Source organism: Narcine bancroftii, chromosome 3 (assembly GCF_036971445.1).
Source record: "Narcine bancroftii isolate sNarBan1 chromosome 3, sNarBan1.hap1, whole genome shotgun sequence".
Classification (NCBI taxonomy): domain Eukaryota; kingdom Metazoa; phylum Chordata; class Chondrichthyes; order Torpediniformes; family Narcinidae; genus Narcine; species Narcine bancroftii.
Genome location: NC_091471.1, coordinates 96391569 through 96405567, shown reverse-complemented (window position 1 = coordinate 96405567; position 13999 = coordinate 96391569). Strand labels below are relative to the sequence as shown.

The 13999-nt window shown below is 39.3% G+C and overlaps 1 protein-coding gene across 18 annotated transcripts in view; it reads left to right on the top strand.

The window, feature by feature from the left end:
- Positions 1-13999, top strand: part of tusc3 (tumor suppressor candidate 3) — a 548930-nt gene that overhangs the window by 87940 nt on the left and 446991 nt on the right. For all 18 annotated transcript variants that reach the window (XR_011353548.1, XR_011353547.1, XR_011353545.1 and 15 more), the window contains exon 2: positions 4018-4187. Coding sequence is in view for 13 of the 18 variants with exons in the window: in XM_069924583.1 (XP_069780684.1) it covers positions 4018-4187 (170 nt within the window). In the remaining 5 variants the exon portion in view is untranslated. The remainder of the gene's footprint in view (positions 1-4017; positions 4188-13999) is intronic.

Sequence of the window (13999 nt, the reverse complement as noted above, 5' to 3'; positions counted from 1 at the left end):
CAAGATGTTTTTTCTCAGTTGTCTCAGTGTTTCATCTTCATTTGTCTCTGACTTTATAAGCTCCATTTTTGCATCTGATAAGGGTAGCGCACTTGTGATCATGTCCACAAAGGCATTTATGTCTTCGTCCATTTTGGTGTTTGCGGGTTCTCTTGTGTCAGCAGCTCTAGACAACCTGTCTGCTGTGTACATTAGTTTACCTGGAGTGTATGCCACATTCAGTATATAACGTTGCAGCCTAATCATCATTCTTTGTATTCTAAATGGACATTCATTTAATGGTTTTTAGAACAATGCAATCAAGGGCTTATGATCAGTCTCTACACAGGTTGCTTGTCCTGACACAAACTGATGAAATCTTTCACATGCGTACGTGATGCTGAGTAGCTCCTTTTCAATTTGAGCGTATCATGTCTCTGCATCTGTCATCGAGCATGATGCATACGCAGTGGGTTGCCAGTCATCATATTTTTGCAGAAGAACTGCACCGAGCCTACTGTGTGATGCATCTAATGATGTCTTGATAGGTCTCGCTGGGTCGTAAAACCTCAGAACTGATTTCTCTGTGAGCAGTTTCTTTAGTTCTCTCCATGACTTTTCTTGTTCATGATTCCATTCCCATTCAATATTCTTTTTTGTTAGTCTTCTCAATTGAGTCATTTTTTTTCTGAGAGGTTGGATATGATTTTACCTATATCGTTGACCATTCCATTAAACCTCAGTATATCCTTTTTGCATTATGGCCTTAGCATTTTCCCAATGGCAGACACCTTTCTGGGATCACATCTGATGCCCTCACTACCAATAATATCTCCTACAAATGTTAGTTTTATCACTCTGAGCTGGCATTTCTCTCCATTCAGCTTCAGGTTTGCTTTCCTTGTTGCCTTTAGCACTTTCCTTAGTTTCTCATCATGCTCCATTCTCATGGTTCCCCATACTATGATATGGATCCAGGTGCTCATAGACCATATGGATAGTTTTGTGATACACTTCAGGATCTGAGGCAATTCCCAATGGTAACATTAGGAATCTGTATCTGCCAAATGGACTATTGAACGTGCACAGTCTTTAATTTGCTTCATCCAATTTCAACTGCAAAAATCCTGATGATGCATCTAACTTGCTGAAAAACTTTGCATTTGCAAACTGTGATATGATTTCTTAAAGCGTCATAAGCTAAAAGTGGTCTCTCTTTATTGCTCTGTTTAGATCTCTTAAATCCAGGCCAATTCTAAGATTTCCATTCTTTTTCTTCGCTACGAGTGAACACACCCACTGTATTGGCTTATCTATCTTCTGAATCACGTTCAGGCTTTCCATCGTGTCCAACTCTACCTTTAGTTGCTTTTGAAGCGCAAATGGAACTTTTCTGCATGGATGCATAATCGGTGCCACACATTTATCCATTCTGATCGTGTGTTCTCCTGGAAGGCAGCATAGACCCTGAAATAGGTAATTGTACTCTTTCATGAGTTCATCATAGACTGTCTCTCCTTCGCTTTACACAACAAGGACACGTTTTACCAGGTTCATTTTCTCAAAGGCTGTTAAACCTAGTATCGCCTGAACATCCTTTGGTTCCACAATGAATGCTAGCATGTGCTCTCTGTCCTTGTGTTTCACTTTGACCATGCATTCTCCTTGCACTGGTATATCGATACCTGAATATCCTGTCACCTTCTCTTTTGGTCCATATGTCTTTGGTCTGGGTCTAATCTTCTTAAAATAAGTCTCTGATCTTATATTAATTTGTGCTCTGGTATCCAATTTAATTGAAATGTATATGTCATTCACTTTTAATCTCAACATCCAGTCTCTTTTTCCTTGTTTTCAGTCACAATGTCTGCATAGAATTCCTCTATCTCCCTTTCATCCACTGCTTTGTTGCACTTTGTTTCGACAGCAATGGGTATAATGGTTGCTTTTGTTGTACATATTGCATGTTTTACCATATGCTGGACACTTTTTTGGTAAGTGTTGTGTATCGCATCAATGACATGGCTTTCGATTGTCCCTTTCATTTATGTTCGATGGCCACGCCTCTCTTTCCACTTGGGTGCTCAGTTTGTTAAATGGTTTATATCCATTCTTGCTCACTGTAGCCACATTGCAGCTAGTTTCACCGAATAGCTCTTTTTCCTGCACTTTTATAGTTTTTGTCTCCCTACAGAGTGCCATCACTTTTTCCAGGTCTAGATTTGGCTCTCTTAACAGTCTTTCCATTAGCCACCGAATGTACATGTTTTGCTTTTGTTTCTCAATTCAGTCACATACTGATCAATACTTTCTTCCATTTTCTGTACACATGAAAATCACATTACGTTTCGGTATGCAGTATGGCTCAAACTGTTCAATTATTTTTTCCAGTTTCATTTTTTCTCCTTTAGCAGCAAATGTGAAGTTATTATACACCTTCAGAGCTTCATCACCCACAGCTGTAGGAAAACTGATGCTTTCACTTTATCACTTTTCTCATCAACTCCGACTGCCACTAAATACAATCCAAAACATTGTTTGCATCTAGTCCAATTTTCAGTCGCATTACCTGTCAACTGAAGTTTTGCTGGTGGATGCAATCCTTCCATTTTTCACTTTGTTGGCTTCTCTTCACTGATAGGTTGCTGACTTTAGATTTTTCTTTTAAAGTATTTCCTTTTAATTTCCTTCATCCCACTTGACACCATGTTTCATCTTTGTATGTGTGAGTTCTTAGACAACACATGGATGAAGGAAAAGGTTCTTTACTTTAAAGTTGATGTAAACAGCCCATGAGGCATTCCATAAGGCTGCAAGCCTCCATTACAGATCTTACATTCAGCAGTTTCCTGTTCTGTGTCAGCCTCTGTTGGCAGCCAGGAACCATATCCTTAAGACCTTCCTCGTAGCAAATGCAACCATGATCACTATTATTATAGACAGCACGGTTAGCATAGCAGTTAGTGCAACACTGTTACATCTCCAATGACTCAGGTTTGAATCCATTATTGTCTGTAAGGAGTTTAAGCATTCTCCCCGCGTCTGCATGGGTTTCTCCAGGTGCCCAGGTTTTCTCCTACCCTTTAAAACATACTGTTGGTCAGTTGGGTGTAATTGGGCGGTACTAGCTGGGATGTGAGTGGGAAGGGAAGATTGAGAATCGCTGCTCTCGACCCAATTGTTACTGAAATATTTTGCTTGAGAAAAATTGTCATTGGCCCATTTCCTTTGGAGTTATGAAACCATGCACATAATGAGTCAAATAGATACAGTTAAAACATTGGTTTTTAAACTTTTTCTCTCCAATCACTTACTCATCACAGAGCACCTATAGCGTAAGGAATGCTTAAACTGGATGTGAGTGGAAAGAAAAAGGTTGAGAACTACTGGTGTAGGTGCAGAGGCACACAATCAGATGTTTGAGACCATTTGGAGATTGGGGAGATTTAATTGGATTGTTATAGGATTGGTGAAGTGGGGAAAACACAAAGTCCTCAGTAAGTATTCCAGGTCTCCCAGTCAGCATTAAGGGATTCAGACCAAGTATTTCAAGGAATGTCCAAAGACAGATGTTCCTCAAGACAAAGCCATCCAAAAGGAGCATTGTATTAGGAATTATGATATCCATTACATCCTTCAACTGGAAATCACATCAAAATCATGAGAGAAAGTGCTTAGCAGAATTATGAACTGATCTACAAAATAATTGTTGTAATGCTTCATTGATGAAAAAAAAAGGACTGTAATTTGAATAACCCTGAAGTAAATCTACAGCAAACAATCAAGGCATATTTTCTTTTTACCAATCTGTTGCATTATTTATGATAAAAATTGTGTTTTTTTGCTCCGCGCCTCTTGTAAAATGATTAGATTAACGAGCAAGAGGTTATTGTTGTCTTACATTTTTTAACAATTATATTAATATTTTACCCAAACTGTTTCATTGTTTTAACTTCATTGTTTTCCACAAACAGACATTTATTTGATGCAAGAGATATTATTGTCATTTTTTTCTCATTATTGCTTATTTAATATCAGAACCTCCAGGCAGAAAAAGTGGAGCAGCTCATGGAGTGGAGCTCCAGGCGTTCAGTCATTCGAATGAACGGTGACAAATTCCGAAGATTTGTTAAGGCCCCGCCTCGTAATTACTCTGTAATTGTGATGTTCACTGCCCTTCAGCCCCAACGACAGTGTTCAGTCTGCAGGTATGATTAAAAAGAATAAAAATGCTGGTGTGGGTATAAAATACAGGTGAAATACAAACTTATTAAATTTCCGTTAGCATTATGGTATCCTTCTCTGCCTCCATCTTGTAATCAATGTAATACTCGAAGGGCATATAATATGTAAAATATGACAATGAAACAGTATTTGAGTGTCTCAAGTATAACTTTAAATCTACAAAAGAAAAATTCCTAATACTGTTGTTTCCAGTGTTTATCCTGACATAATTACAATTGACATCAGATGTAACAGATTTTTTTTTAATTTCAAACATCACGGTATATTTCTCAGTAAAACTCTCATTTTTATTGTTATTACAATATGCTAAATTAAATTTTTTATCTATGGTGGAATTGAACCAACAAAACTCATTCATTATTTATCTCAGCACTAACAACTTATTTCATTCAGTTAATTCTCTGCTAATATATTAGCCTGTGTAAATGTTATAGTTTGTTGAGAAATAGTTTTGATTAATTAAAAAATATAAAATAGTCATGGACTCTTTTTTTAAAAGCTACTTACACAAGATTTTTAATTGAGAAGCATTTTTATTCATATAAATGAGAGTCATGGTTACAAATTCACCACACCCAACACATTGATGTTTATTAAGATTCCATTTACGGAAATTGGAACTCTGCCACTCTTCTATATTTGTGGAAGAAATGCTCCAAGATTAGTTTTCTTTAGCAGAATGATTAAAATCTGCCAACATCTCTCAGTGAGCCTTTTAATCAAATAAACTATTAAAGCTTAAACATGGTAAAATTAATAATAATATAATTAGAAATCTTTCAAACCTGTTTTTTTGCCAGGCAATTTTGAGCCTTGTTTAATTCAGATAATGGAAACATTTACATTAATTTAATGTGATGAATTTGGTGTACCAAACAGTACACTTGATGGAGAGGACAGACAGGTAAATGATTCAGGTCTGTACCCTTCATCCAGTATAGTCAATTTGATGGATAATTCATATGTGAAGTGTAATATCTATTTAATTAACAGAATAATCTGCTTTGCTGCGTGACGAGTTCAGTTTTTAGCCATTTTTTAAAATTTATTTTTGTTTTAGATGCTATTTCTTGTGCTTGTTAAATGTCTTTAATACAGATAACTGTCCAAAGGGACTTCAGAAAATTTCATAGAAATTAATATCAACTCAAAGGAGTAATTAAGATGGCAAGCAAATCCTTGGCAATGTAAGAATCAAAAGAAGAGAATAAATATCAGGGTTTATTATGATATTATGAAGAAAGTTGGAATCAATTGTTTTGTACATTTGCATAATTTTAATGATAGGGTTGAGAGATAGAGTCGTAGAATTATACAACATGAAAACAGGCCCTTTGTCCAAAAGCACCTTCAAAAGCTTGTCCTGTTTGCCTGCATTTGGCCCAAATCCTTCTGGAACATTCAGTAATCTAAGATTGCAAAAGGATTAATGGGATGTGGGTTAAGGAATAGCAAATGGACTTGAACTTGGATATAGTTTTGAAGTTTGGCAAGTTAAACCATGATAGGACTTGTGCAATAAACGGTAGGGCTCTGGAGAGTGTTGTAGAACAGAGAGATCTAGGGATAACGATGTATAGTTCTCTCCAAGTGGTGCTATCAGTCAGGACACCAAGTACTGGATTACATCCTGTTACAGCTATATGAGATGTGGCTGAGACCACCCTTAGAATATTGGTCGCAGTTCAGGTCATCAATCTATAGGAAGGATATCATTAAGCTGTAAAGGATGCAGAAAAGATTCACAAGGATGTTACTAGGACTGGAGGGCTTAAAATAAAAGGATAGGTTGGACAGGAGTGTAGGAGACTGATGGGTTGAACACATAAAGATGCATAAAATCTTCAAGGCATGGATAAGGATAATGGTCACGGACTTTATTCCAAATTAATATGTTTAAAAACCATTTAGGTAGGAGGATGGGTAGGAATAATGTGCCAAACCCAAAGAAATGGGACTATGTTAGGTGGACATCTGGCCAATAGTGCTAAGTTGGGCTGAATAGCCTGTTTCCATAATGTTTCCTATCCATGAACCTATAATTATGTCTGTCTCTACCACTCCTGAATCATATTCCATGTGCACACTGCCCTTTCTGTGAGAAACAATATTCTCACATCCCCTTTAAATCTTTCCCCTCTCACTTTAAACAAAAGGCCTCTAATTTTAGACTCACCTACCATGATTCTATGACCATCTGTGATCATCTACTTTATTTATGCTCTCCATATTTTTGTAATCCTTCATAAGGCTATCCATCAGCCTTCTTCACCCCAGCTTATCTACTCTCTCATAATTCAAGACTGCCAGTCCCAGGAATATTCTTATGAACCTTTCTGTGTCTTCTCTAGTTTAATCTCATCATTTTCATTGTATAATGATTAGTTTTGTTCACAATCGTCCAGGCACAGTCTCACCAACACCCTATAAAGTTGTAACACGATATCCTGATTCTTATATTCAATCCCCATCTGATGAGAGCAAAATGGTAAAGAGCAAAGGGACAAGATTTAAAGAGAAGAATGAGCATTTCAAACTCGTGATGTTGAGGAAATCAGGAACAATATGTTAACAGACTAGAAGATTTATGGTTTCAAATCTATTTGCTGGCAGCTATTTTTGAGCCCTGGATTTTAGAAAGGATTCTCAGAATCAGAATCAGTTTATTGTCATGAACATGTTTCACAAAGTTATTGTTTTGTGGCAGCAGTATTGTGCATTTCAGGTGCAAAATTGCTATCAATTACAATTCTATAAATGAAAGGTTAAAAAAAAATAGTTGGTGCAAAAAAAAAGTGAGATAGTGTCCTTAGTTTCATTGTCCATTCAGAAATCTGATGGTGGAGAGGAAGAAGCTATTTTTGTAATGTTGAGAGTATGTCTTCAAGCTACTAGTAACAGTGAGAAAAGGGCTTGGCCTGGGTAGTGAGGGTCATTGATGACAGAAGCTGCCTTCTTGAGACATCACCTCTTAAAGCTGTACTTAATAGAGTGAAGACTGATGCCCATGATGGCTCTCACTGAATTTATAACCCTCAGCAGCCTTTTCCCATTGTGTGCATTGACACCTCCATACCAAGGCAGTGATGCAGCCAGTCAGAATGCTCTCCACAGTACACATGTAGAAATTTGTAAGAGTCTTTGGTGATATACCATATTTCCTCAAACTCATGACGAAATATAGCTGCTGGTGTGCCTTCTTCATGATTGCATGATGGCCCCAGAATAGGTCTTTCGAGATGTTGACACCAAGGGATTTGAAGTTCCTTACCCTCTTCACTGCTGACCACTTGATGAGAACTGGTTTGTGTTCACCTGGTTTCCCCTTCCTGAAGGCCATAATCATTTCCTTAGCTTTGTTAATGTTGGTATTGTAGCACCACAAAATTTGCTGATCTTTCTCATTCCTGTTCACTCAGGGAAATATTTGCAGCAATTATATGTGCTGAACAGTAGTTGATGTGGAGCAAGGAGGCAGAAGAACAGATACAGGTGAGCTTGGGTGAATAGGAGTTGACAAATAGAAGAGTTTTGGAATAGCTCAGCCTGGAAGTAGGAAGTAGCAACAGACATTTATGAAATTTCAGTGGGACATGTTGTGGACTTCCATCAAATACATTTCGATAAATGGGCATTCATATTTCAACAAGGATTTATGCTCAAATGAATGCTGAGGGGATGTAGAAACATAGTGAATAATAAAGAAAAACTTGGGATATATTAGGTGCAAATCAGAATCTGAACATCAGACAAAGGGTGAATATAAAAGAATGGATTAAAGATAATAGAAAAGTAAGAAAAATATTTTTAAATATGACTCCTTGTATAGTTTGCTACTTGTAGAAATTGTATTGCATGGTTTTATTGTTCTATTTTTGGACAAATGAGGTTAATTAATATTTCCAAACCATACACTTTCTAAATAACAGTTACCATGATGTGAACTACTAGTCTGAATGGCTGTGCTGAGATTAAGTTGTACAACAATCAAATCCAGCAATTGAATGATGAACAATAGAAAGGTTTTCCACCATGCCAGCTGCTTTTTGGGTTTGCTTTAGGATTAAGGTTCGATGATGAATAAGAACTAATGATATATGTATACTACTGAAATTGTCTTAAAACGATATTGTTCTCGAACTGCTAATAGATGTAAACTACAGAGAATAAATGAAATCACTAATGGAGTAAAATAAGAATTCATGAAAATATTACACAGGCCAGATGCATTTATGAAGAACAAAACACAATGAACATTTAAGAGGAAAATATTTTAATCAGAACATTGCGATCTTTGATTTATTTTTCTCTCTTATGGATTCTTCCAGATGCACTGTGCCTTTTCCATCATTTTGTGTTATTTATATCAGATTTCCATCAACTGCATTATTTAATATTTTTATATTAGTTCTGGAGTCATTTTCACTTCCCATCCATTAATACTCATGAAATCTATTCTTTGCCGAAAAACTGAAAACCTTTTAAATTCACTTCATTTAAGTCATGGTTCACAACCCCCTCAAAATTGGTCCTCATGTTTATCTGCCATTAAACTTCAAACAACAGCTTTGGCTCCTTGCACATTGATTTCATATTCTTCTTCATTAAAAGTCACTCTAATACCTTATATATAACGCAGAATTAAAAAAAATATTTGAGCAGAATTTCTAATTGTCGATAGTGCAAAAAAAGTACTCACAAGAGAGAAATGTAAACAAGGAAATAAATAAAAACCAAGTGACTATACAACAAAGAAAGAATCCTTAAATAGGTCTCTGATTAAGTTTGCTGTTTAGGAGTCTGATGAAGGAGAGGTAGCAATTTGGTGGTATGAGTTTTGTGGCATCTATACTTCTTACCTGATGACAGCTGTGAGAACAGAGCATGTCCTGGGTGGTGTGATAATTCGTGCTGCATTCTGATGGGGAAAGTTTTGCCTGTGATGTTCTGGGCTGTGTTCACTGACTTTTGCAGTGTTTTCCATGCAGTGGTATTGGTGCCCCATCTCACATCATAATGCAGCTGGGTCAGCAAACTTTCTACTATACCTCTGTAGAGGTTTGCCAAGGATTTTGATGTGATACCCACAAACCACAAATTCCTGAGGAACTAGAGGCACTGATATGCTTTCTTCATAATAACGTTCATGTGTGGGTCCAGGAAAGGTGCCCTCAAATAGGGACACACAGGAATTTAAATTTGCTCACTCTCTGCACCTCTAATCACCCAATGATCACTGGATAATACACCTCTGGTTTTCCCTCATGTTACAGAGTTCTGTGTTGTGTATTGGCCTATGTGTTGTATGGTTTTATGTTAAAAAATGACAGGTTGCCTTAGAGAGCCAAGGTGAAGGTGGACTGCTGAGAGAGTGGGAGACAGACTGTGCATATGCAGAAAATGATCTAAAAATTTCTGGACTTGGACAATAAACCACCACTGGGTGCTGCTATGGAGTGGAAGAAGGCCCAGAGCATGAGTCATGGTCTGGAGGACAGTTTAGAATGTTGGGATTTCAAAAAGGATGAAAATTCTGAAGGCAGCCAGAAGGATCCGGACCAAGCCAGTGGTTTCTTTCTCTGCAAGCAACACAAGAAAACTTCAAATTTTGTGCTCTCTCTCTCTCTCTCAAAGATCTTTTGGCTTCAGTTTACCAAACAAAATGAATTTTGTTTATGATCTTTGCTTCAGTTGAAATCGAAGTTTTGTGAGTGTTGTGTGTTTTGTGTTTGTTTTGTGTCTAAGTTTTTCTGTGGGCTGGTTGGAAATATAACTTAGACTTTAATTACATATATTATATTTATGCTGGGGAATTTATTTGTTTTACACTGTCATAGTTATAAAAGGGGGGATTTTGAATTAAAGTTTGAAGGTGAATTTTTTGTTAATAAAGTAATTGTTCATCTTTACCCCTGTGTGATATGCCTTTTTTTGTGGTTGCTGGCGGTGTACGGCCCATCACCCCAAGTCCAAAGCCCTCTGTGCAGCTCAGATGGTGAAGTCCTCCTCAGCAACAAGATCTCCATCCTCAATCGATGGTCAGAACACTTCCAATCCCTTTTAAGTGCCAACCGCTCAGTCCAAGAATCCGCCCTGCTCCAGCTCCCTCAACAACCCCTGATGCTAGAGCTGGATGAGGTCCTGGATAAGGCAATTGAACAACTGAAAAGTGGCAAAGCAGCAGGTATGGATGGAATCCCCCCAGAGGTCTGGAAGGCTAGCGGCAAAGCTCTGTATACCAAACTGCATGAGTTTTTCATGCTCTGCTGGGACCAAGGAAAGCTGCCTCAGGACCTTCGTGATGCCATCATCACCACCCTGTATAAAAACAAAGGCAAGAAATCAGACTGCTCAAACTACAGGGGAATCACGCTGCTCTCCATTGCAGGCAAAATCTTCGCTAGGATTCTCCTTAATAGACTAATACCTAGTGTCGCCGAAAATGTCCTCCCAGAATCACAGTGTGGCTTTCGCGCAAACAGAGGAACTACTGACATGGTCTTTGCCCTCAGACAGCTCCAAGAAAAGTGCAGAGAACAAAACAAAAGACTCTACATCACCTTTGCTGACCTCACCAAAGCCTTCAACACCATGAGCAGGAAAGGGCTTTGGCAAATACTAGAGCGCCTCCACACTCTTCTCCATTGACAACGGCGTGAAGCAAGGCTGCGTCCTCGCACCAACCCTCTTTATTATCTTCTTCAACATGATGCTGAAACAAGCCAATAAAGACCTCAACAATGAAGACAGTGTTTACATCCGGTACCACACGGATGGCAGCCTCTTCAATCTGAGGCGTCTACAAGCTCACACCAAGACACAAGAGCAACTTGTCCATGAACTACTCTTTGCAGACGATGCCGCTTTAGTTGCCCATTCAGAGCCAGTTCTCCAGCGCATGACGTCCTGTTTTGTGGAAACTGCCAAAATGTTTGGCCTGGAAGTCAGCCTGAAGAAAACTGAGGTCTTCCATCAGCCAGATCCCCACCATGACCACCAGCCCCCTCCCCCCCACATCTCCATCGGGCACACCGAACTCAAAACGGTCAACCAGTTTACCTACCTCGGCTGCACCATTTCATCTGATGCAAGAATCAACAAAGAGATAGACAACAGACTCGCCAAGGCAAATAGCGCCTTTGAAAGACTACACAAAAGAGTCTGGAAAAACAACCACCTGAAGAAACACACAAAGATCAGTGTGTACAGAGCCGTTGTCATACCCGAATCATGGGTCCTCTACCGGCATCACCTACGGCTCCTAGAACGCTTCCATCAGCGCTGTCTCCGCTCCATCCTCAATATTCATTGGAATGACTTCATCACCAACATCGAAGTACTCGAGCTCGCAGAGTCCGCAAGCATCAAATCCACGCTGCTGAAAACCCAACAGCGCTGGGTGGGTCACGTCTCCAGAATGGAGGACCATCGCCTTCCCAAGATCGTGTTCTATGGCGAGCTCTCCACTGGTCACCGAGACAGAGATGCACCAAAGAAGAGGTACAAGGACTGCTTAAAGAAATCTCTTGGTACCTGCCACATTGACCACCACCAGTGGGCTGATCTCGCCTCCAACCGTGCATCTTGGCGCCTCACAGTTCGGCTGGCAGCAACCTCCTTTGAAGAAGACTGCAGAGCCCACCTCACTGACAAAAGACAAAGGAGGAAAAACCCAACACCCAACCCCAACCAACCAATTTTCCCTTGCAACCGTTGCAACCGTGCCTGACTCGCACATCGGACTTGTCAGTCACCAACGAGCCTGCAGCAGACGTGGACATACCCCTCCATAAATCTTCATCCGTGAAGCCAAGCCAAAGGTTGCTGGTTTGATCTTGTAACACTTACTAAGGTCTATAATTTACTACTTGTTTTTGGTTACGTTGAGTGCTGTTCTAACACAATTCAGCCAAGTTTTCAATCTTCCTCCTGCAGGTTGATTCACTGTTGCATTTTTTACAACCCACGACCATGTATTATCAGCAAATTTGTAGATGGTGTTATTATCATAGTAAGTCACACAGACATAGGTGTACAAAGAGTAGAGCAGGGGGCTAAGAAGATGGCCTTGTGGTGCTTCAGTACTGATGGAGATTGTGGAAGAGATCTTCTTACCAATCCTCATTGATTGAGGTCTGGAGTTGAGGAAATCCAAGATCCAATTACACAGTTGGCTTTTGAGTCCCAGGTCTTAGAGTTTGCTGATCAGTTTTGTGGGTATGTTGGTGTTGAATGTCAAACTGTATTCGATAAAGAGAATCCTGATGTTACTGTCCAGGTGCTCAAGGGCTTTGTGTAGATGGCATCTGCTGTAGACCTGTTGCTGTGGTAAGCAAATTGGAACAGATCCATGTCACTGCTCAGACAGGAGCTGCTATGCTTTAACACCAGCCTCTCAAAACACATCATCACTCTGGATGTGAGTGCCACTGATCAGTAGTCATTTAGGCAGATTACCACACTCTTCTTGGGCACATAAAAGATAAGCCGATTTAAAACAGGTGGGTGCCATGCTCTTATGGAGTGAGATGTTGAAGACATCTGTGAATAAATTGGCAAGTTGGTCAGCACAGGTTTTCCGTACTTGGCTGGGTACTGCTCGGACTGGATCGTTTCTTTGAATTCACTTTCCTGAAGGCAGCCACATGTCATTCTTGGATGCTGACAGTAGGGAATCATCAGTGGATTATAGTGGTGTGAAGTGTAACTTCCTTGATCTGGTATTCAGATCAGGTATAGAAGGCAATGAATTCATCTGGGACTGAAGCTAACCTGTCTCCTACTGCACCAAATTTGATTTCACAGTAGGTATTTTGGTGTATAAGATGATGCTTGAAGCATCCAACAACAAAAAAAATGCCAAAAACAGTGGTCCTCTTAGAGGCCAGGTACAAAAACGTGACCTTAAAATTCTATTCAAAATTCCACTCAATTGGTTCCATAACCCACTCAGACCCCACCCCACAACACAATTTTAAGATACTGGCATATTAGAAATACATTTTTTATTGTAAAATAACATCTAAAATCCTTCAAAATCACTATCACCATCGTTGTCTGAAACAAAGAACATGGCAACCATATATGGAGTCTCACTGTTTGCACTGTCATTGTATGGATCCCAGTCTGAATCTGACGATGCAGATTTTGCTTCATCGATCGAGATCTTTTGGTAGTTTCTGAGCAATTTTTGTTTGTTTGTAATTTTACCAGATTTTTCCTGTTCCTGAAATGGCTGCACCAGCCTAGTGTACCTTTAAAATCAGTACATATGCTCTGATTTTATTTCTTGTGACTATGCAGCAATCTGTTTGAGTACCCATTCTGCCACATGATTTTCCATCTCTGGCCAACGAATGATTCTTCTTCTTATCGAACATTGTTTCTTCGGTATTTTTCTTAAAACATCTTCATTTTTTTTCCCAATCGCTCTCTTATCTTCTTCTCAGTTATTTCAGTTATCCTCACAGCAGCATAATTGGTCAATTCCATGGCCACTTCAATGACATTTAACTTAAAACTGGCTTCATAGTTTCTTCAGTTTGCTGGAGGCTCCATGATTACACCCACCTTCTGGCCACGCCCAACAGCTGAGTCAACATGACACCAGCTCAGTCAACACATGTATTTTTGGAGGGGGGGCGTCATCTTATACACCCGATATATGATCAAACCATGCAATTCAGGCTGAAATTGTGGACCCATCGTATCTGAAGCTCATTTTATGCATTGAAATATACAGTATGTCATTTAGGCCCTGCCACAGCTGTCGGGT